General features: G+C 46.0%; 1 protein-coding gene across 2 annotated transcripts in view; it reads right to left on the reverse strand.

The window, feature by feature from the left end:
• The window catches only part of PIGZ (phosphatidylinositol glycan anchor biosynthesis class Z (Gwada blood group)), a 38872-nt gene extending 13321 nt beyond the window's left edge, over positions 1 to 25551 (reverse strand). Inside the window, exons 1-2 of one of the 2 annotated variants that reach the window (XM_075864059.1) lie at positions 25025 to 25551; positions 10396 to 10515 (exon numbers count right to left, since the gene is read on the reverse strand). In XM_075864059.1, the coding sequence (XP_075720174.1) occupies positions 10396 to 10515; positions 25025 to 25061 (157 nt within the window). In that variant the 5' untranslated portion in view covers positions 25062 to 25551. Of the gene's footprint in view, positions 1 to 10395; positions 10516 to 24260; positions 24347 to 25024 lie in introns of those variants that run through there. The other variant, XM_075864060.1, reaches the window with a different exon arrangement.
• Between the last annotated feature and the right edge of the window lie 270 nt (positions 25552 to 25821).

Genomic DNA, 25821 nt, shown 5'->3' on the forward strand with positions numbered 1-25821 from the left:
ATATACAAGGGGAGCGGGATAGCTGTGTGGCCGTATATACAAAGGGAGAGGGGGACTGTAGCACTATAAACAAGGGGGCTTGCTGTGCAGCATTATACACAAGGGGAGGGGGCTGTGTGCCACTATATACAAGGGGAGGGGGGATAGGTGTGTGGCAGTGTATACAGGGGGAGTGGGATTGCTGTGTTGCGGTATATACAAGGGCAGGGGGATTGTTGTGTGGCAGTGTATACAAGGGGAGGGGGGATTGCTGTGTGGCGGTATATACAAGGGGAGGGGGATTGCTGTGTAGCAGTGTATACAAGGGGAGGGGGATTGCTGTGTGGTAGTATATACATGGGGAGGGGGGATTGCTTTGTGAAAGTCTACTCAAGGGGGGCTGTGTGTGGCAGTATCTACTGGAGGCTGTGTGGCAGTATCTACAGGGCGACTGTGTGTGGCGCTATCTACAGGGGGTCTGTGTGGCGCTATCTACAGGGGGTCTGTGTCGCACTATTTACAGGGGATCTGTGTGGCGCTATCTACAGGGTGTCTGTGTGGCACTTACTACATTGCGGGGCTGTGTGGCGCTATCTACAGGGGGGGTGTGTGTGCGTCGCTATCTACAGGGGGAGGGGGATTGCTGTGTGGCAGTATATAAAAGGGGAGAGGGGACTGCTGTGCGGCATTATATACAAGGCGAGGGGGATTGCTGCTTGGCACTATATACAAGGGGAAGGGGGGATTGCTATGTGGCACTATATACAAGGGGAGGGGGATTGTTGTGTAGCAATATATACAAGGGGAGGGGGGATTGCTATGTGGCACTATATACAAGGCGAGGGGGATTGTTGTGTGGCAGTGTATACAAGGAGAGGGGAAATTGCTGTGTGGCGGTATATACAAGGGGAGGGGGGATTGCTGTGTAGCAGTATATAGAGTGGGATTGCTGTGTAGCACTACATACAAGGGGGGGCTGTGGCAGTATATACAAGGGGGGCTGTGTGGCAGTATATACAAGGGGAGGGGGAATTGCTGTGTAGCACTATATAGAAGGGGAGGGAGGGCTATGTAGCGCTATATACAAGGGGGGGGCCTGTGTAGCACTATATACAAGGGGAGGGAGGCTGTGTGGCAGTATATACAAGGGGAGAGGGATTGCTGTGTGGCAGTATACACAACGGGAGGGGGATTTCTGTGTGGCAGTATATACAAGGGGAGGGGGATTGTTGTGTGGCAGTGTATACAAGGAGAGGGGAAATTGCTGTGTGGCGGTATATACAAGGGGAGGGGGGATTGCTGTGTAGCAGTATATAGAGTGGGATTGCTGTGTAGCCTATATAGAAGGGGAGGGAGGGCTATGTAGCGCTATATACAAGGGGGGGCTGTGTAGCACTGTATACAAGGGGAGGGGGCTGTCTGGCAGTATATACAAGGGAATGGGGGCTGTGTGGCAGTATATAGAAGGGGAGGAGATTGCTGTATGGCAGTATATACAAGGGGAGGGGGGATTGCTGTTGGCAGTATATACAAGGGGAGGGGGGATTGCTGTGTGACAGTATGTACAAGGGGAGGGGGATTGCTGTGTGGCAGAATATACAAGGAGAGGGGGGATTGCTGTGTGGCAGAATATACAAGGGGAGGGGGGATTGCAGTGTGGCAGTATATACAAGGGGAGGAGGGATTGCTGCTTGGCACTATATACAAGGGGAAGGGGGATTGCTGTGTGGCAGTCTATACAAGGGAAGGGGGGATTGCTTTGTTGCACTATATATAAGGGGATGGTGGATCGCTGTGTGGCACTATATACAAGGGGAGGGGGATTGCTGCGTGGCAGTATATACAAGGGGAAGGGGTAATTGCTGTGTGTCAGTATATACAAGGGGAGGAGATTGCTGTGTGGCAGTATATACAAGGGAGGGGGGATTGCTGTGTGGCAGTATCTACAAAGGGAGAGGGGGACTGTAGCACTATAAACAAGGGGGATTGCTGTTCAGCATTATATACAAGGGGAGGGGGGCTGTGTGGAACTATATACAAGGGACGGGGGGCTATGTGGCACTATATACAAGGGGAAAGCGGATTGCTGTGTGGCAGTATATACAAGGGGAGAGGGGATTGCTGTGTGGCAATATATACAAGGGGAGGTGGGATAGGTGTTTGGCAGTATATACAAGGGGAGGGGGATTGCTGCTTGGCACTATATACAAGGGGAAGGGGGATTGCTGTGTGGCAGTATATACAAGGGGAGAGGGGATTGCTGTGTTGCACTATATACAAGGGGAGGGGGGATTGGTATGTGGCAGTATATACAAGGGGAGGGGGGATTGCTGTGTGGCAATATATACAAGGGGAGGGGGAATTGCTGAGTGGCACTATATACAAGGGGAGGGATATTGCTGTGTGGCAGTATATACAAGGGGAGGGGGACTGTGTGGCACTATCTACAAGGGGAGAGGGGATTGCTGTGTGGCAATATATACAAGGGGAGGAGGAATTGCTGTGTGGCACTATATACAAGGGGAGGGGTATTGCTCTGTGGCAGTATATACAAGGGGAGGGGGACTGTGTGGCACTATATACAAGGGGAGAGGGGATTGCTGTGTGGCAGTATATACAAGGGGAGTGGGGCAGTTTGGCAGTATATACAAGGGGAAGGGGGGCTGTGTGGCAGTATATACAAGGGGAGGGGGCTGTGTGGCAGTATATACATGGGGAAGGGGGGCTGTGTAGCACTATAGACAAGGGGAGGGGGGCTGTGTGGCAGTATATAGAAGGGGAAGGGGGGCTGTGTAGCACCATATACAAGGGAAAATGGGGGATTGCTGTGTGATAGTCTATACAATGGGACGGGGCTGTGTAGAAGTATATACAAGGGGGATTGCTGTGTAGCACAATATACAATGGGAGGGGGATGTGTGGCAGTATATACAGGGGGATTGCTGTGTAGCACTATATAGAAGGGGAGGGAGGGCTATGTAGCGCTATATACAAGGGGGGGCTGTGTAGCACTGTATACAAGGGGAGGGAGGCTGTGTGGCAGTATATACAAGGGGAAGGGGCATTGCTGTGTGGCAGTCTATACAAGGGGAGGGGGGATTGCTTTGTTGCACTATATATAAGGGGATGGGGGATCGCTGTGTGGCACTATATACAAGGGGAGGGGGATTGCTGTGTGGCAGTATATACAAGGGGAAGGGGTAATCGCTGTGTGGCAGTATATGCAAGGGAGGGGGGATTGCTGTGTGCAGTATCTACAAAGGGAGAGGGGGACTGTAGCACTATAAACAAGGGGGATTGCTGTTCAGCAGGGGAGGGGGGCTGTGTGGCACTATATACAAGGGATGCGGGGCTGTGTGGCAGTATAAACAAGGGTAGAGGGGATTGCTGTGTGACATTATATACAAGGGGAGGTGGGATAGGTGTGTGGCAGTATATACAAGGGGAGGGGGATTGCTGCCTGGCACTATATACAAGGGGAGGGGGGATTGCTATGTGGCACTATATACAAGGGGAGGGGGATTGTTGTGTGGCGGTGTATACATGGAGAGGGGAAATTGCTGTGTGGCGGTATATACAAGGGGAGGGGGGATTGCTGTGTAGCAGTATATAGAGTGGGATTGCTGTGTAGCACTACATACAAGAGGGGCTGTGGCAGTATATACAAGGGGGGCTGTGTGTCAGTATATACAAGGGGAGGGGGAATTGGTGTGTAGCACTATATAGAAGGGGAGGGAGGGCTATGTAGCGCTATATACAAGGGGGGGGCCTGTGTAGCACTATATACAAGGGGAGGGAGGCTGTGTGGCAGTATATACAAGGGGAGGGGGATTGCTGTGTGGCAGTATACACAACGGGAGGGGGATTTCTGTGTGGCAGTATATACAAGGGGAGGTGGGATTGGTGTGTTGCAGTATATACAAGGGGAGGGGGGATTGGTGTGTTGCAGTATATACAAGGGGAGGGGGATTGCTGTGTGACAGTATATACAAGGGGAGGGGGATTGCTGTGTGGCAGAATATACAAGGAGAGGGGGGATTGCTGTGTGGCAGAATATACAAGGGGAGGGGGGATTGCTGTGTGGCAGTATATACAAGGGGAGTGGGGATTGCTGCTTGGCTCTATATACAAGGGGAAGGGGGATTGCTTTGTGGCAGTATATACAAGGGGAGGGGGGATTGCTTTGTTGCACTATATACACAAGGGGAGGGGGATTGCTGTGTGGCAAAATATACAAGGAGAGGGGGTATCGCTGTGTGGCACTATATACAAGGCGAGGGGGATTGCTGTGTGGCAGTATATACAAGGGGAAGGGGGAATTGTTGTTTGGCAGAATATACAAGGGGAGGGGGGATTGCTGTGTGGCAGTATATACTATTGGTGGGGATCGCTGTGTGGCAGTATATACAAGGGGAGTGGGGATTGCTGCTTGGCTCTATATACAAGGGGAAAGGGGATTGCGGTGTGGCAGTATATACAAGGGGAGAGGGGATTGCTTTGTTGCACTATATACAAGGGGAGGGGGATTGCTGTGTGGCAAAATATACAAGGAGAGGGGGTATCTCTGTGTGGCACTATATACAAGGCGAGGGGTATTGCTGTGTGGCAGTATATACAAGGGGAGTGGGGATTGCTGCTTGGCTCTATATACAAGGGGAAGGGGGATTGCTGTGTGGCAGTATATACAAGGGGAGGGGGGATTGCTTTATTGCACTATATACAAGGGGAGGGGGATTGCTGTGTGGCAAAATATACAAGGAGAGGGGGTATCGCTGTGTAGTACTATATACAAGGGGAAGGGAATTGTTATGTGGCAGTATATACAAGGGGAGGGATTGCTGCTTGGCACTATAAACAAGGGGATGGGGGATTGCTGTGTGGCACTATATACCAGGGGAGGGGGGATTGCTTTGTTGCACTATGTTACAGGAGAATATTGTTCCCATCCAGACACTCTGTCTTATGACCACATAAAATATACCTGGTAAATAGATATAGTATATACTGATATTATTCAGAGGTGTTCACCCTTTGAGAAGGCAGTATGCTCAGAAGCCATTTGGTCATAGATTCTTATCTACTGCCTTATTAGCATTACAATGGACCTCAGTACAGGAAGGAGCCATTGTAAACTGGATGTAGAGACAGCTGAGCATACTGGGAATAGATTTACCTATACTGTACAGATGCACATTGGAAGGTGTATGGGTGGTCATAAGGCGGAGTCAATGGAATGGGTGGGTTCAACCCAGGGATAGGAACATATAGGTCATGGGAAGCTCTTGGTGCTGGCTCTTTCCTGCCAGCCCTGGACGCTCAGCACTTATCAGGAGCAAGCTAAGTTATATTATATGTGTGCTTTCTGTGTGTGTGTGTATGTATATAAGTATAATTATATTACAGCAGACTTTATATGTGTACATAGAAAAATTCTAGGCATGAGTCTCTATATGTACATGTACTAATGGTCAGGCGCTGTATGTGGCTTTGGTTATAGTTGTAGTACCAGGAGACCGTATAGGGTTGGGACCTGGATTTATATTATATATACATACACATTACTAGTCACATGTGCAAAGTGTCCAGGGAAGGTAGGAACAGAGGCAGCTGTGTGTGGTTGTGTTGTCTATGTAATGTATTGTATCTTGATGTAGTGTATATTGGTTTGTCACGTCTATGTTATGAGTAAAGTATGTTTATATATTTAAGCATCTGCGAGGGTTGTATGTTACTCCTGTGGTGTGTGACGGACTGGAGTGTGTGCACATTGTGAACCATACAAAGTAAGCAGACTATATAGGAAACAGAGGTAACGGACTAGGAACGGAGAAAAGGGAGATAATACAGATAGTCAATTGCCCCCCTTTAACACACTATATACAAGGGGAGGGGGGATTGCTGTGTGGCAGTATATACAAGGGGAAGGGGGAATTGTTATGTGGCAGTATATACAAGGGGAGGGGGGATTGCTGCTTGGCACTATAAACAAGGGGATGGGGGATTGCTGTGTGGCAGTATATACAAGGGGAGGGGGGATTGCTTTGTTGCACTATATACAAGGGGAGGGGGGATTGCTGTGTGGCAGTATATACAAGGGGAGGGGGGATTGCTTTGTTGCACTATATACAAGGGAGAGGGGGATTGTTGTGCCGCGGTGTATAAAAGGGGAGGGGGGATTGCTGTGTGGCAGTATATACAAGGGGAGGGGGATTGCTGTGTAGCAGTATATACAAGGGGAGGGGGATTGCTGTGTGGTAGTATATACATGGGGGGCTGTGTGTGGCAGTATCTACTGGAGGCTGTGTGGCAGTATCTACAGGGGGACTGTGTGTGGCGCTATCTAGAGGGGGTCTGTGTAGCGCTATCTACATGGGGTCTGTGTGGCGCTATCTACAGGGTGTCTGTGTGGCGCTATCTACATGGGGGGGCTGTGTGGCGCTATCTACAGGGGGGGTGTGTGTGCGTCGCTATCTACAGGGGGAGGGGGATTGTTGTGTGGTAGTATATACATGGGGAGGGGGATTACTTTGTGACAGTCTATACAAGGGGGCTGTGTGTGGCAGTATCTACTGGAGGCTGTGTGGTAGTATCTACAGGGGGACTGTGTGTGGCGCTATCTACAGGGGGTCTGTGTGGCGTTATCTACAGGGGGTCTGTGTGGCGCTATCTACAGGGGATCTGTGTGATGCTATCTACAGGGTGTCAGCATTTACTACATTGGGGGTGTGTGTGTGCAGGGGAGGGGGATTGCTGTGTGACCGTCTATACCAGGGGTCCCAAGCACGCGGCCCGCGGGCCGCATGCGGCCCCTGGGGCTGTCATCTGCGGCCCGTGGGACACAGAGCCGCTAGTATTGGCTGTGCTCCGAGACTCTGGAATTCCCTGACATCGCTGTCCACATATGAACAGCGATGTCTGGGGCTTCCCCAGAGCCGGAGTCCCGGGCAGAGCGCTAGTACAGGCTCTGCTCCGAGACTCTGTGGAATTCCCTGACATCGCTGCCCATATATGGACAGTGTGTCAGGGTCTTGCCCAGAGCGGAGCAGAGTGCTGGTGTCGGCTCTGCTCCTGGACTCTGTGGAATTCCCTGACATCGCTGCCCATATATGGACAGTGTGTCAGGGTCTTCCCCAGAGCGGAGTCCCGGCAGAGCGCTATTATCGGCTCTGCTCCGGGACTCTGGGGAAGCCTCTGACATCGCTGTCCATACATCGACAATGATGTCAGGGGCTTCCCCAGAGCAGGAGTCCCAGTGATGTCAGGAGCACAGCTGGAGTCCCAGGAAGAGCCTACTAGTGCTATGCCTGGGACTCCAGCTCTGGGGATGCCCCTGACATCTCTGTCCATATATGGACAGTGATGTCAGGAGCAGAGCTGGAATCCCAGGCAGAGTGCCAGAAGCGGCTCTGCTCCGGGACTCCAGCTCTGGGCAAGCCCCTGACATCACTGGGGCAGCCTCTACAGAGGGCACTGGGGCAGCCTCTACAGAGGGCACTGGGGCAGCCTCTACAGAGGGCACAGGGGCAGCCTCTACAGTGGGCACTGGGGCAGCCTCTACAGAGGGCACTGGGGCAGCCTCTACAGAGGGCACTGGGGCAGCCTCTACAGAGGGCACTGTGGCAGCCTCTACAGAGGGCACTGTGGCAGCCTCTACAGAGGGCACTGTGGCAGCCTCTACAGAGGGCACTGTGGCCTTATCTACAGAGAGCACTCTGGCCTTATCTACAGAGGGCACTGTGGCCTTATCTAGGGGTGTGTTGCATTATCCACAGAGGACACTGCGGCAGCATCCACAGAGGGCACTGCGGCAGCATCCACAGAGGGCACTGCGGCAGCATCCACAGAGGGCACTGCGGCAGCATCCACAGAGGGCACTGCGGCACTATCTAAAAAGGGGCGGCCCAATCTTGACGTGTGCTAACTGAGCCGCCGGACTGCATTTAGCGACACTTAAACTGGAAAGCTGGATTGTTGAAATAAGCACGTGGAGAAATATCTCAAATTTTAAACCTAGCGCTATTATTATAGTAATGTAGTATTATTATTCTAGTAATATAGTGTTATAGTAGTTCAAATAACTAATTGATTAACAATAATTTTGTATTGTATCAAATTTGAAAGTAATGCGGCCCGTCAACTTCCCATTTTTTCTATATGCGGCCCACTTACCCGGCCGAGTTTGAGACCCCTGGTCTATACAATGGGGGCTGTGTGTGGCAGTATCTACTGGAGGCTGTGTGGCAGTATCTACAGGGGGACTGTGTGTGGCGCTATCTACAGGGGTCTGTGTGTGGCGATATCTACAGGGGGTCTGTGTGTGGCGCTATCTACAGGGGGTCTGTGTGTGGCGCTATCTACAGGGGGTCTGTGTGACGCGATCTACAGGGTGTGTGTGCGCGTCGCTATCTATAAGGACAGTGGTGTAATGAGCAATTCTTTCATTGATGTATATAATTGGTATTTGTAACTGTCGACTCTTTTACTGCTGGACTTGTAATATTTTAGTATTTAGAAATTTAATTAAAACTAATTTAAAATACGGTAAGTTTTCTTATTGGCTTATTTAGTACGCTATATTAGCGTTTACTGGGGGTATTATTTTAGGTCATCAGATCGTCCACCATTGATGGAGACTCACCCTGCTCCCTAACTGCCCCGCTCAGGAGCTGCCAAGACTTAGAGGGAGAATTGGTCCTATTGTAAGTGGACTGCAGTCGCTGTCTCTGCACTTCCTAAGTGCAGTGGATTCTCAATTGCATTGCATAGACTCTGCAATGAGATTTGACGCATTGATAGGTGATACAAAATACATGACCACTTGGACCATCAGTCTGCATTGGGTTTTTTATTATATGTGTTTGTTCATTATTCAGTATCAATAAAAGTTAAGTTTTACGTTCATCTAAAAGGATTTGTTCGGTACCTGGGAAAAAGGCTAATTAATTTGCTAATGGCAATTCTGGTGTTCTGCTACACAGCACGGTTTGCATGTACATCATGTTCTGAACCTGCACCTGAATAGTGTTTTTTTAACGTCAGTGTTGCTTTAAACTGAAATTCTTCATGATAGGCCTGTCTGATGACACAAATATTTAACATGTCAGAATAATTTTAATGAAAAAGAAAATGGCAATCTTTGATTAAAAGCAGTCACTACAGGTAATTTACATGTCAAGATTATCACATCAATCATCGTTATTTGGATCGGCAGAAAAATCTTTGTGTAAACCCAACCTAAGCAGTCGGCAATGCTGGGCAAAGACTAATTGTAAACTTATTTTGCATGTTTCATGGTGTAGCGTCCATGGCCACGGGCCGTCGGGTTTACTCACCTCCCGACGCCCGCAGCCATGGATCCGTGAGCTATGGTCCCCATCTCCTCCCTAGGAGACGCCAGCGCTCACTTACACTCCGGTCTGCTGTGTCCCGTAGGTTGCGAGCGCACGCTTGTGCCCGGCCTTAAAGGGCCAGCGCGCGCACAAGAGGAAATCATCATCATCAACTGCCCATGATTTCCTGGTGTATAAGAAGACCCCAGCCCTTCTGATCCTTGCCTAAGCGTTGTTAGTTATCCCAAGTCTGTCTTGCAAATGGTCCCTTCGCGTTTCCCGTTCCAGTTGTTACCCGTGCCCTGTTACCTGTTCCTGTATCCCGTGCTGTTCTTGTTCCTGCCTACTAGTGTCGGAGTTGTGTCACGTCTTGTGTCATCTGCCACGTCCAGAGGAATTCGCCACGTCTGGCGCAACCTGCGGCACCTGTGTCATCCGCCACGTTTGGCGTTACTTGCTGCACCCATCTCCATCTGGACAGCTGCCTCCCCGCTACGGTGGTACGGCCTAGTGGGTCCACAAACCCGCAACGTGACACATGGTAAGGGAGGACAGAGCTTAAAATCAAACATGGATTCTAATGCTAATTCATAATCTGTAATGGGAGGTCAATATATGATGAGGCAGGTTTATAGTCTGCTATTTTTGTGTATTCAATTAATTTTGATCACATCTAGATGTAATGAACCTGTGACTCATAATTGATGCGCAATTCTTTTAATAAATAATTATCAGGGAAAAAAAAATTTGGCCCAAAACTGGAGGTGGGGAAAGTTTACGGATCGGCTGTATATCTACCAAAACGTTGCCTTCCTGGGGTTAAGTCCTCATGCCTCATGGATGGAGTATCCCAAACTTTATTTGATGGGAGCAGTAGAATCTGAGCTTCATGGCAAAGAATATTTGTATATGTGTATAATTATTAGGGGACAGATAATAGGGTCTGTGATTGCAAAATCAGACTACACAGAGACTGCTTGTAGTTTGTTACCATGGGGACAAATTATAGGCTATTTGCAAAGTAGCTTGATTTTTAGTTTTGGGTGTATTAGAGCAGAAAAAAATAATAATAATAGGCAATACACACCTGCTATCACTTCAGGAGACTGAAAGAATTCATCAGGATGTAGGTAACCCTTCTGCGGAGCAAGGCACCACATGACACGTAGGATGCTCAGGGCTCCCCACAGCATCTTCTCCTTAATTGCTGTAGCCAAATACAATAAAAACATTTTTAAGAAATAGTAGTGAATGCTAATACTAAGTCAAAATACTTAAATATTTTGCATCTAATGATTTCTTCTTCATACTGGTAATATAATGTATTTGAAACTAGGTTCCATAGACTTTATTGAACCTGCTAAAAAATTGTTATTGGATCCTAATCCCTATGACAATCATCTTAATTGTAAGGCCCCATGCACGCGACCGTGTTCGTAATCACAGTCCGTGATTACGGGCACGGCCAGCCGTGGACAGTCATCCGCATTTGCGGACCATGCTTCATTATAAAGCATGGGAGCACGGTGCGTAAAATAAAAATATAGGACATGTCCTATTTTTTACGGAAGGTTTCTACGGCCCGGACACCTTCTCGTAAATATATATGGGAAGGTGTCCGTCGGCCATAGTAATTAATGGGTCCGTAATTATGGACGAAATCCACGGTCGTGTGCATGGGGCCTCAATCATGCAAGGCTGACCCAGGAAAGGGTAATATAAAAGCGATTATTTTTTTGTTGCTGGTAGACGGCTATTGGATGATGAGCAAAGGTTTGTTACACTTGTACAGGCAACAGTGCATCATATAACCGATAATCTGAATCAGGGATCAGGATAAAATCTCAACGTTTTAGCATACTGTGTAAAGTGTCAGACATTTCAGTGTATGCGGTTGTGCAAAAGTTGTCCCAACAAAGCATTATCTGGGTGCTCGTAATGAAATGGTCTTAAATTGTATTTTCTTTACTACTCTATTCATAAACTTTATAGCCATCAATTATATTGTTCTATTTTATGCCAGCGACACTTACATATATAGGAATTGCCGTTTATAAATTTCCTAATATACTAATTTATAAGTGCTCCTTAGAAAATAAGATTACATAATTGGCAACTGGTATTCTGCTGACTGATTTTCAGGAAATGATCTCCCTTCTATTACCCTACTCTGTTTTTGCATATTTTCAGTTTATAAAGAGCGCAATGTCTATAACAGATATACTTAAATAGGCTCTGTCACCACATTATAAATGCTATCTCCTACATAATGTGATCGGCGCTGTAATGTAGATAACAACAGTGTTGTTTATTTAGAAAAACTATACATTTTGACCAAGTTATGACCTATTTTAGATTTATGCTAATGACTTTCTTAATAGACAACTGGGCGTTTTTTAGCTTTTGACCAAGTGGGCATTGTAAAGAGAAGTGTATGACGCTGACCAATCAGCGTCATACACTTCTCTCCGTTCATGTACTCAGCACATCGGGATCTTGCAAGATCATGATGTGCTGTCACTTACTCACACATTAACTTTACTGAAGTGTCTTGAGAGTGAATAGACATCGCTTCCAGCCAAGACGCGATGTCTATTCACAATCCCAACACTTCGGTAACGTTTGTGTGGGACTTAATGACAGCAAGCGTGATCTCGCGAGAAGATCTGGAAGCGATGTCTATTCACTCTCAGGACATTTCAGTAACGTTAATGTGTGAGTAAGTGACTGCACAGCATGATCTCGATGTGCTGTGGGAGTAAGTCACACACAAACGTTACCGGAGTGTCGGGATTGTGAATAGACATCGTGTCCTGGCTGGAAGCAATGTCTATTCACTCTCAAGACGCTTCAGAAAAGTTAATGTGTGAGTAAGTGACAGCACATCGTGATCTCGCAAGATCACGATGTGCTGAGTACATGAATGGAGAGAAGTGTATGACGCTCTCTACAATGCCGACTTGGTCAAAATGTAAAAACACGCCCAGTTGTCTATTAAGAAAGTCATTAGTATAAATCTAAAATAGGTCATAACTTGGTCAAAATTGATCGTTTTTCTAAATAAAAACTACTGCTGTTATCTACATTACAGCGCCAATCACATTATGTAGGAGATAGAGAATTTATAATCTGGTGACCGAGCCTCTTTAAGCAGAGGTAGCAGTTGTACCCAGGCCCAGGGCCCTGAGAGCTCCCAACACCACATAAGAAGAGGTGTAACAATGCTTTATTAAGAGACTGCATACAGGAACAGATAAGCAGATTTCAGAACAAAGCAACGTTAATTTATTAACTTGGGTAGTGGATCCTTGGACTGCAACCAGTTGGCAACTAGAAGCAGCAGTGACAACAACACAAGGACAGGGATGCAGAAACAGGTAATGGGGTTACCTGGCAGTCCATAGACAGAAGGGCTTAAAGGCCCAGAAGGTGCAACTGGAGTGGCAGGGATGAAGTGGACCTCAGAATGAACCAGAACTTGGACGGAACCAAGAGATACCCAGAGCAGCAACCAGGCATTGGCAGGCCCGTATTTGCCACTAGGCACTGGGGGTGCAGTGCCTAGGGCATCCAACAGGGGGGCGGCTGCACGATCCTCTTTTTTTATATTTTATTATAAACTTATCTTGTAACCTGACCGGCCAGCGATCAGGTCACTAACAGGGCAGGTGGGGGTGCGTGCTCTTCTTAGGCTTAAGACACGCCCTCTGTTAATGGATTGGCCGGAACTGCTGACGTGAGCAGCTGTTTCCAATCCACGAATAGTAGGCGTGTCTTAGACTCGGACGGCAGAGCAGGACAGGACGGCGCCGCCGCAGGTCAGGTAAGTAAATATTTAACAATGTAGGGTTGAATACCGTTACTTTATGTATTTCAATGCTAACTTAGTATTGAAAGACATGAATGTAGTGAGCGTGAACTGTGTAATACAGCCATTGCCCCACTCCTGACAAGTGTGCGCACACGGTCAGCATGAGGTGATGCTCATTAGTGCAGTGCCGGCCGCATCACCTCATGCTGACTCCAAGCGCACACACACTTGTTGGTCAGGAGCTGGGCAATGGCTGTATTACACATATACAGCCCCACTATAACGGCAGAGATCAGAGAAACCTCTGATCTTCTCAGTTATTCCCCTGAATGCTGCGATGAAAGCTGAACACAGCATTCAAGTGGAAAATGCAAAGGGAGATGCCCCTTGGATCGCGTCACATGAATTCCCTGTGACGAGATTGAGGGACATACCATATAAGGGCAGACAGCCCAGGGTCCATTGAAGGACCCCTGGGCTGTCTGACCATATTTCCTGTTGTTAGGGCATACTGGGTATGTCCTAACAACTGCCTGTGTACTATCAGTACACAGGCTAATGTACTGGCAAATAGATATATGCCAGTACATTAAAGTTTAAAAAAGTAAAAATAAAGTAAAGTAATGTTAAATAAAGAAAATGTAACAAAAATACACATTTTTTACAATAAACATTAAAATAAGTCTCAATACATAAAATATACACACATTCGGTATCGTCATGACTGTAAGGGCACCTCGAATTACGCCCGAAAAACGGCTCCAAACATCTGCCCATTGAATTCAATGGGTCTTACGGTGTTCTGTGTAAAAAGACGCCCGCCTCAAAGAAGTGCATGTGACTTCTTGGGACGTAATTGGAGCCATTTTTCATTGATTCCAATGAAAACCAGCTCCAATTACGTCCGTAAAAGACGCCGCGAAAAACGTGTGCACTTGTCAAAACGTCTGAAATTCAGGAGCTGTTTTCGCCTGAAAACAGCTCCGTAATTTCAGATGTAATTGGCGTTGCCGTGTGAACATACCCTAATAAGGTGCACAACAAACTTATAGTGTCATTTATACACCGCGTTCCAAATTATTATGCAACTGTTATTTTTCGCTGATTTTCCTAAATAGTCGATGCAAATGACAGTCAGTATAATCTTCAAGCCATCAACCGTTGGAGTATAATGCAAATTTTATTGAACAAATCTCCTAATCACAGATTTTTTTTTAGAAGTAAAAAACTCAAAATGCACGGTTTCAAATTATTATGCACAACAGAGATCAAAACATTTTAAAGGTTGTAAAGAGAACTAAAATGGTAATTTGTGAGGGGAAATAAAAAGGACAGAGGTGTATAGTAAGAAAAGGACAAAGTAGTCATATCCCAAGAGGAAAGACAAGATAGCAATCTATAAGTAAGGGAATTTATCATATGTATGGTGTTATGATAACTGAAAATTCTAGTTCATAGGTACTGTTTTATTTTTGGTTTTATTTCTTTGTATTACATGTTTGTATTAAGTTTGTCTGATAATACAAGTATTACATATCCTATGCAATGGAAAGCAAATGTATGTTAATTCTGTGTTGAAAAATATCAATAAAAAACTTATTGAGTTAAAATGGTAATTTGTTGAATTTGCAGCATCAGGAGGTCATATTTACAGAAATCAAAAGCTCTTTCAATCAAAAAAAAACTTAACAGGCCTAGTTACATGTTAACATAGGACCCCTTCTTTGAGATCACCTTCACAATTCTTGCATCCATTGAATTTGTGAGTATTTGGACAGTTTCTGCTTGAATATCTTTGCAGGATGTCAGAATAGCCTCCCAGAGCTTCTGTTTTGATGTGAACTGCCTCCCACCCTCAGATATTTTGCTTGAGGATGTTCCAAAGGTTCTCAATAGGGTTGAGGTCAGGGGAACATGGGGGCCACACCATGAGTTTCTCTCCTTTTATGCCCATAGCAGCCAATAACACAGAGGTATTCTTTGCAGCATTGTCATGCATGAAGATAATTTTGCTACGGAAGGCACGGTTCTTCTTTTTGGACCACGGAAGAAAGTGGTCAGTCATAAACTTTACGTATGATTATGTAAAACTTTCAAATTGGTTGCGCTGTGAATATTCGGAGAACGTGATTGGTTTATGTGCAGGGTAATGAACATACAGACAAGCAGTAGAAGACTGAATTCAATGAAATGCTCAGCCCTTAGTAAGTCTTCTACTGCTTGTCTGTATGTTCATTACCCTGCACATAAACCAATCACGTTCTCCGAATATTCACAGCGCAACCAATCTGAAAGTTTACAGTGCTTTGGAATAAGTGACTGGGGCAGAAGAGGATGGAGGCGCAGCCTTATATAGTGGATCGAGCGGGTTCCCCAGCAGCATTTAAAAAAAACAGGATCCTGACCTGTCCACAGAGTTTAAGGCAGCAGAGAGTATTTCAAGAGCCGCGTTCTGCTCCCGTAGGTAAACGGGGTAGCAGCACTGTGAAGACCGCACGGAGAATTCACCGGCGGTCAGGATAGAACGTAGCAGCTAGATGAGGGGAACACACCCAGCTGCTAAGTGAGACACAGCAGGGCGTGCTTCCAACACAACCGTGCTGTTAGCTATACAGCTCACGGCTGTCAGCCGTGCAGTAGGATCTTGTGCGGGGTGGTGACTTGCCAATCATGTGAAGGTGTTATTGAGGACAGGAGTGGAGGAGAGGTAACAGACTGAGAGCTACGTAATGGTAAGAGCAGAGTTCACAGCAGCACAGAATATTTCAGGAGAGGAGCGTGCAGATGTTGAGTGTATGACGCGGACTGGTCACTGATTGGTCAGCGTCATACACATAAACACGCCCAGTTAAAAACACAATACACGCCCAGTTGGACATAACGAAAAAGAAACGCCCAGTTGTCCATTTCAAAGCTTGGCCAAAAATGAACGTTTTAAAAAAAACAAAAAACGTTGCTGTTATCTACATTGCAGCGCCGATCACATGCAATAGGAGATAGGGATTTGAGAATCTGGTGACAGAGCCTCTTTAAGCCCCCCAACATCTCTACATTGCCAATGGCTACGCCACGCTTGTAGTTTTCAGCTGCATCACTGGGTCTCTTAAGTGACACATTAAAGCAGCACTAGGTGTCAGGGGCGTTGCTAGGGTCTTAAAAGTTCAGGGGCACATGCCCCAAGACATATGTTTGCCCCCTAAAAAAAGGCTTAGATAGGCTTAGATACAGCGTTTCAGCAGACAGTATCAGATATGATAGGATTAGATACATCAGCTCAGCAGACAATATTACACATGATAGGATTACCGTATATATCGGCGTACAAGACGACTTTTTACACCCTTAAAAAAATGTCAAAAGTGTGGGGTCGTCTTATATGCCGGATATTGTCTACATTAGGGATGCACGTTGCAGCCGCACAGCTCAGTATAGTAACACATGAATGTATGGGAGCGCGGCTGCGGCTGTGTAATTCAGCCACAGCCCCGCTCCTGAGTCATGATAAGTTCGCGGGGTCAGGATGATGCAATGCGGCCAGCGCTGCACTAATGAGCGGCGGCACTGGAGACAGAACATGGCGGGCGCGCTACAAAACACCCCCATGTTCTGTCTTCAGTGCCTGAACTGCCGCTCATTAGTGCAGCGCCGGCCGCATCACCTCATGCTGACCGCGCGCGCACTTCCTGTCAGGAGCGGGGCAATGGCTGTATTACACAGCCGCAGCCCCGCTCTATAACGGCGGAGATCAGAGAAACCGCTCATCTCCGCCGTTATTCCCCTGAATGCTGCGATCACAGCTGACTGCAGCATTCAGGGGAAAGTGAGAAGGGGGGATGCCCCTGGATTGCGTCACAGGGAATTCCTGTGACGCGATCGAGGGCCATACCATATATGGGCAGACAGCCCAGGGTCTATTGACGGACCCCAGGGCTGTCTTACCATATTTCATGTTGTTAGGACATACCCAAGTATGTCCTAACAACTGCCTGTGTATTATCCGTCCACAGGCTAATGTACTGGCACATATCTGATATATGTCAGTACATTAAAGTTTAAAAATAAAGTAAAAACAAAGTATTGTTAAATTTTAAAAAAATACACCTTCACCTTTTTTACAATAAACATTAAAATAAGTCTCAATACATAAAATATACACATTCAGTAATGGCGCGGACAACAATGTTTTTGCATCATTTATGATGTGTACGCTGTAAAAAAATGAAATAAACACGGCTTTCATTCACTTATTAATGTGAGGCGCGAGGTGCGATGAATTTACCCTCCATGTTCCTAACATCAATAGTAATTAACCCCATCATGTACCTCGCACATTAACCCAATATGACTGAGAAACATGATGGGATTAATTACTATTAATGTGAGGCGCGTTCAAAATTCATCACATGTCGAGCCTCACATCAGAAAACAGAAGAATTTTTTTTTTATTACTGTTGGCAAAAGTATCGAAATTGGTATCGAAATCGCAATACTAAACGAAGTATCGATATCGAAGTCCAAATTCTGGTATCGTGACATCCCTAGTCTACATATTGTCTACACACAGGTTGTGTTACCTTGTGAGCCTGCAGTCCGGTACACAGGCTCCCGGGATGCACGGAATCCGCCACGGATCTGACGGAAGCCGGTATTAGCCGCCAGGGAACATCTCTGTAAGATCCTCTGGCCCGCCCTTTCCTCTCATTCCCTGCCTCTCAGATCTCGCGCGATGAAGCAGCCTATCTGCGCATGCGCGAATTCAAAGAGACAGAGAGTCCTGGGTCCTGCCGCCGATGGCCATAGTGAAGCGCTCCTGCACGAAATGGTGAGTATATCTTAAATTCTATATTTTAAGGGTAAAAGTTGGGGGTCGTCTTATACGCCCAGTCGTCTTATATGCCGACATATACGGTATATACAGTGACTCAGAAGGCAGTCTTACACATGACAGGCTTAGATACTGGGCCACATCGGACAGTATCACACCTGATAGGCTTAGATACATGGTCCTAGCAGGTAGTATAACACATGATAGGCTTAGATACAGGGCCCCAGCAAAAAGTATCCTTGGACCTTTGCTCCCCACTCCTGAATTGGATCCTCTTCATCTCTGGGCGCAGCACTGGAACCTGACACCATTTAGGATCACAACGTTATGTGCGCCGCGCACACAACGTCCTGACGCTGAACGGGAACTGACTCAAGAGCAAGGAAGGTAAGTATACTGTTATTGTAGTAACAGCAGCCTGTGTAGTTTAGTACATAGGCCCCAGTTGGTACAGTAACTGAGTCTGTGGACAGTCATGATGCGTGTAGCCAAGAGCCCCCCTGGGTGTCGGGCACGGTTGCAACTGTGACTGTTGCGACCCCTCATAGCTACGCCATTGGTTTTTCTATAAAACTTTCCAATTACTGTCCAACTTGTACTATACCTGAAATATTGTTGCATAACTTTTTTTTTTTATCATTGTGAGGAGGGGAGGGATGTGATGTTGTTATAACTGCTCTGCAAGTGTGTGTGCTGTTCATTTATTTGCAGGTTCTTCCTAGCAACAGTGAGATATTAGAGAGGAGGAGAAGAGCAAGTTAAAGTGGTATTCTGGTTACAACAAGTTACCTCCTATCCGTAGGGTATGGGGTAACTTGCTGGTGGGTGTCCAACAGTTCATACCCACACCGTTTACGAGAACGGGGACCCAGAATTTGCCCGAAACCGCACGTTTGAACCGAGCGGCAGGTTGATCAAGCTCACTAATGCTCCATTCATTCTATATTGGAGCGCCGGAGATAGCCGAGTGCAGTATCTTCTGCCATAGAGAATGAATGGAGCGGCAGTGCACATGAGTGACCTCCCGCTCGGTTCAAACTTGCGGTTCGGGCAACTTCGGGCTCCCCGTTCTCGTAAACGGTGGAGGTCCAAGCTTTTTTCTATGTCATTATTTATATTAAAAAATAATCCTAAAATGTTGCTGTTTTCACTCTGGTCACTCAGCCTGAATAGACTGACACTTCCTGTTCTGTAGAGATCACTTCTCAGCAGTCATCTCATTATCATCATAGACAGGATTACAATGAGGGTACACCTTTATATATATATATATATATATATATATATAACACAGGATCGACGATTGACAATAGGTGATGGACACAGCTCCTCTCCTATCCCTTCCTGCACAATGACATCTGCACAGGTCACAGAGCGTGCCTAGGAAACTCTCCTATAGAAGTCAATCGGTACCCTCCTTTTCACAGGTAACTCTGAGGGTATGTTCACACGCCCTATTTACGGACGTAACCTCGAATTACGTCCGAAAATACAGCTCCAATGAGCCGGCAAACATCTGCCCATTCATTTGAATGGGCTTTACGATGTTCTGTGTCGACGGTCATTTTTATTACGTGCCTGTCACTTCTTGAGACATAATTGGAGCCGTTTTCCATTGACACCATAGAAAAACAGCTCCAATTACGTCCGTAATGGACGCAGCGAAAAGCGCCTGCACATGCCATTACGTCTGAAATGCTGGAGCTGTCATCTCCTGAAAACAGCTCCGTAATTTCAGCCATAACGGAGGCTGCCGTGTGAACATACCCTGAATGCTGTTAACAGCAGATCAGGGAAGATGGCTATCCTCATAATCATGTACAATAAAATATTGCTTCTATCTAGATGAACCTAGATGTGGTAGGAAAGTATACTAAATGCTTTTATTTTACCACAAGTAGAAGAAAATCCATTACAATGAATTGCAAACCATTGTATTATTAATTGTGAAATTAAAAGCCATCATGTTGAGGTTTATTTCCCAAATTTCTTTAAACGCTTTAAGGTGTTGCCTATTTTGGCCTTCAGGACGCAGCAATATTTTTTCATTATCACATTCCAAAACTTTTTTATTTTTCTGTCGAGCATATGAAGGATTATTTTTTGCGGGATGAGTATTTTTCAATGGTACTATTTGGAGTACCTATAACTCATTAATAACTTTTCTATTAATTTTTTTAAAACAGTCATTGATTTTTTTTTATGCTGTTTATTGTAAGGGTATAAATAACATTTTACCTTTATTCTACTGGTCATTAAGTTTACGCCAATACCAGATATGTAATTTTTTTTAATTTTTAAATGCTTTTGGAGAACAAAAGCATTTTTCGTAGAAAAAAATATATTCTTGCATTGCCACATTCTGGGTCCCAAAACTGCGCAAAATATCCGACCTGGAACCTCCAGCACCTTCCGTCCGAACGTTTTGAATGTAATTTTTATCAATCCTCATAGGCTTCAAATGAATCAGCAGAATACAGAAAGACCCTTCAAGCATTTTTTGAAAGGAGTAAATTATCATCCATGACTAATCATCTTAGCAGCCATATGTCCGTCTATAAATCAGGTCACAAAGGTCGCAGCGTCTGATTTATAATAGGATTATAGAATAATTTTAAGTACATTAAAAATGTAAAACCTATTTTATTATCTATCTATCTATGATTTATTTTTGTATAGATAGTATGCAGGGGCGTAGCTAAAGGCTCATGGGCCCCGATGCAAAAGTTCTTATTGGGCCCCCCCCCCCCCCCCGCAAACTTCTCATGGCCGACGGTCCGCAGCTTTCAGCTGCATCGCTGGGTCTCCTGAGTGACCCAACAATGCAGCACTAGCAGCCGGGGGCGTCACTAAGGGCTTAAAATGTCAGGGGAAATAGCCCCAATACATATGTGTCCACCCAAAAAAATGTGTGTATAGGAGACAGCATATCATATCTATAGCACTACGACCCTATAAACTATGGATAGGATTAGATACAGTGGCTCAGCAGACAGTATCACACATGATAGGATTAGATACAATGACTCAGCAGACAGTATCACACATGATAGGATTAGATACAGTGGCTGAGCAGACAGTATAACACATGATAGGATTAGATACAGTGGCTCAGCAGACAGTATCACATGATTGGATTAGATACACAGCTCAGCAGACAGTATCACACATGATAGGATTAGATACAGTGGCTCAGCAGACAGTATCACACATGATAGGATTAGATACACAGCTCAGCAGACAGTATCACACATGATAGGATTAGATACAATGGCTCAGCAGACAGTATCACATGATTGGATTAGATACAGTGGCTCAGCAGACAGTATCACACATGATAGGATTAGATACAGTGGCTGAGCAGACAGTATAACACATGATAGGATTAGATACAGTGGCTCAGCAGACAGTATCACATGATTGGATTAGATACACAGCTCAGCAGACAGTATCACACATGCTAGGATTAGATACAGTGGCTCAGCAGACAGTATCACACATGATAGGATTAGATACAGAGCTCAGCAGACAGTATCACACATGATAGGATTAGATACAGAGCTCAGCAGACAGTATCACACATGATAGGATTAGATACAATGGCTCAGCAGACAGTATCACACATGATTGGATTAGATATAGGGCCCAGCAGACAGTATCACACATGATCGGATTAGATACAGGACTCAGCAGACAGTATCACACATGATAGGATTAGATATAGTGCCCAGCAGACAGTATCACACATGATCGGATTAGATACAGGACTCAGCAGACAGTATCACACATAATCGGATTAGATACAGGACTCAGCTCGCTGACATTGCGGCTCCAACGCTGGACCAAGGAAAGGTAAGAATAATAATTTTGCTTCTTTAGGTGTTACTGATTATTTTTGTGTGTTTGTGTTTTTTTACAGGTTCGGTTGTTGGACTTCGGATTCGAGGACTTCAATGACGGCGTTTTTTATTCTCAATAAAATGGTTAATGAGGGTTGTTTTTTTATTTCAATAAAATATTTTTCTATGTGATTGTATCTTTTTAAACTTTATTATCACCGCCTTAGTAATGGCCGCTGGCTGATTAACAACCTCCATTACTAAGGCGAGGCTTAATGTTAGCCGGTGCAGAGGCCAACACTAACCCCCATTATTACCCTGGTACCCACCGCCACCAGGGGTACTGGGAAGAGCCGGGTACGAACCAGTACCCGACCATCTGCAGCGACGGTCAGGCACCGGGGTGGCCGCAGGCTGGTAGTATTAGGCTGGGGAAGGCCAAAAACAGTGGCCCTTCCCACCCTGGTAATGCTGCCTGCTGCTGCTGTGTTGTATTTGGCTGGTTATAAAAATTGGGGGGGACCCCACATCGTTCTTTCCAATTATTTTTTATTTAATTTTTTTTAAATGACGTGGGGTCCCCCCCATTTTTCATAACCAGCCAGATACAATAAACCAGCAGCAGCCTAGCATTACCAGGGTGGGAAGGGCCACTGTTTTTGGCCTTTCCCCTCCTGATAATACCAGCCTGCGGCCACCCCAGTGGCCGACCATCACTACAGATGGTCAGGTACTGGATGGTACCCGGCTCTTCCCAGCACCCCTGGCGGCGGTGGGTACCGGGGTAATAAAGGGGGTTAGTGTTCGCCTCTGCACCGGCTAACACTAAGCCCCGCCTTAGCAATGGATGCTGTCAATCAGCCGGCGGCCATTACTAAGGCGGTAGTAATATAGTTTAAAAAAAAACAGACATAGAAAAAATATTTTATTGAAATTAAAAAAAAGCCCACACAACCCTCATTAACCATTTTATTGATAATATAAAAAGCCGTCATCGAAGTAGTCCTGGAATCCGCCGTAGTCCAACGACCGAACCTGTAAGAAAACACACAAGAAACTATTAGTGACACATGTGTTAGGCTTAGATACAGGGCCCATGTGTGATACTGTCTGTGGGACCCTGTATCTAAGCCTATCACAACGTAGGCTTAGATACAGGGTCCAGCAGACAGTAATCTTATACAGTATAAGATTACTGTGTGCTGGGGCCCTGTATCTAAACCTACCGTGTGGTAGGCTTATATACAGAGCCCAGCAGACAGGATTACACATGGGCCATGTATCTAAGTCTACCATGTGATTGGCTTAGATACAGGGCCCAGCAGACAGTATCACACATGGGCCATGTATCTAAGTCTACCATGTGATTGGCTTAGATACAGGGCCCAGCAGACAGGATCACACAATCTGTGATCCTGTCTCATGGGCCCTCTAAGCCTGCTACGTCGTAGGCTTAAAGGGGTTGTGCAGTCCCTAAACATTGATGGCCTGTCCTCAGGATAGCGCTATGCGCCGCGCACAACATCGAGAGGACAGAACTTCCGCCGCGGCTGAAGAGGAAGGTAAGATTAGTTGCCCTGACTGGCGGGGTCCGACTCCCGGGACCCGCCAATCAGCTGTTTTGAAGGGGCCGCAGCACTCGTACGAGAGCTGCTCCCCTTCATTTCACTACTCGCTCACACTGTGAATCGCCGACACCGATTCACAGTGTGACCGGAATGAAGGGGAGCAGCTCTCGTACGAGTGCTGCGGCCCCTTCTAAACAGCTGATTGGCGGGTCCCGGGAGTCGGACCCCGCCAATCAGGGCAACTAATCTTACCTTCCTCTTCAGCCGCGGCGGAAGTTCTGTCCTCTCGATGTTGTGCGCGGTGCATAGCGCTGTGACGTCAGGACCTCCGCTGCGATCCGGAAGCAGGAAGGTAAGGTCAGTCTGTTACTATAGTAACAGGGGCCCGCGGCCCGAGTTACTATAGTAACTTTTTATTGATGTGGTGCGGGGGGCTGTGGGCAATTGCGACCGCTGCGACCCCTATAGTTACGCCAGTGTAGATATGAGATAGATAGATAGATAGATAGATAGACAGACAGATAGATAGATAGATAGATAGATAGATATGAGATAGATAGATATGAGATAGATAGATATGAGATAGATAGATAGATAGATAGATATTAGATAGATAGATAGATATTAGATAGATAGATAGATATTAGATAGATAGATAGATATTAGATAGATAGATAGATAGATAGATAGATAGATAGATAGATAGATAGATAGATAGATAGATATGAGATAGATAGATAGATAGATAGATAGATAGATAGATAGATAGATAGATAGATAGATAGATAGATAGATAGATACTTTGTCTGTTATGCTAAACTGTCAGCCCTGAGGTGTGACTGCTCAGCATGACAGACATACATACACACAGTGAAGGGGTTAAGAGCTGGATTACTAGTTGCTACTTACATCTGCTGTGGGGTCAGAGAGCAGCTGGTACTGCAGGGGAGCAGCAGACACGCACACCATCTTCTTGCTGCAGCCATTCCTTTCCCTCTGAACAGGTCACGAGGAAGAGGGAAACAGCAAGAAGTGAGCTGATTGGGTGGACAGTACAGTGGGCGGGGCTGGGTCTCGTAAGATGAGTGGATTCATCTATCATTCATTTTCCACCCTCTTGTTCCCCCTCCACGCAATGACTCTCTGACAGCTGAGCTGCCACCAATGCTTTAAGCTACATTACTGGGTCTCTTTTGTACCACAGCAGGGACCCAGCAATGTAGAGCAATCATTGCAGCGCTAGTGTGGTGAGGGGGGCCTGCGGGCCCCCCTAGCTACGGGGCCCGGTCGCAGTTGCGACCGCTGCGACCCCTATAGCTACGCCACTGATAGTATGTATCGCTACAAAAGGCAATAAGCATTTATCTCTACAAAAGGCATACATGACGGGATGAGTGGGGGTGTCACAGGATAACTAGATTAAATTATACCATGCTTTGGCCACTAGAGGTCACTGCTGAAGATCCTGAGGCAGGTGCAGACGGAAGGTTTTAACCACATGTATGCGGTGTATCCCAGCGATCTTGTCTTGCATTTGGTGCAATGATGTACAGCGGCTATCAATGTCATCCCAATGCACAAAAATATATTCCTTAATAAATTATGTATGTATATATATATATATATATATATATATATATCCCCCCCCCCCCTTTCAAAGTCCATTTGCCTACCTCCTCCAGTGTGTATATGCTCTCGAGAATAGACCATTATCTCTATTTCGGTAATACCGTCCGTGCTCTGCCTTCAATCTTCGTCCTTGAATGAAGTGCTTTCCATTGTTCTACGTTGCCATTTATGAGTTCCTTGCCACAGTGCTACTAAAGCCAAGGCTGAGGCTACAAGGGTGATCATATGCACGAGTGCAAAATATTAAAAGAAAAACGCCATATATATTGTGCAGTGAGAGGTTTAGAGGATGACAGGCCATTCACGCGTATCCCCATCATTGTCCGCATCAGCAGCACAGACAATCCAGCGAGCAGCTGAGCCACAGATTGTCTCAGAACAGGGACAATCAAAAACACGCTGGAGACGAAGGAGTTATTAATGTGTCCCTATATACGAGGCCAGGAGTCAGCATTTTGTGGCGGGAGTGAGTGGAAAACCAGAACAGGAACCGTCTTGTAGCCAAAATGGAAAAGCTCCCTCAGTAAAACAGGAAGGTGGCCATAGTATAAAAACATGAGCATTGCTTGCCGGATAGATGAGACGGTGTGTGCGCGCACTAGTTATTTTGCACACACACGTAATATTAAATATACGCAATGGTGACACCATGAAAATGATATTGTCTTATAATGTCATATTCTAATTCTATATTTTGTTGACTGAATTTATACATGTATTTTTAATTTTGTTTTATTTAATGACCGTACTCATCAGACCACAGTATATGAAAACTACCACAGGTAGTGTCAGGTGCCTGTCCTGGCACCGAGACCAGGGAAGAAATCCTGGAAATGCCGGT

This window comes from Rhinoderma darwinii, chromosome 4 (assembly GCF_050947455.1).
Source record: "Rhinoderma darwinii isolate aRhiDar2 chromosome 4, aRhiDar2.hap1, whole genome shotgun sequence".
NCBI classification, from domain to species: domain Eukaryota; kingdom Metazoa; phylum Chordata; class Amphibia; order Anura; family Rhinodermatidae; genus Rhinoderma; species Rhinoderma darwinii.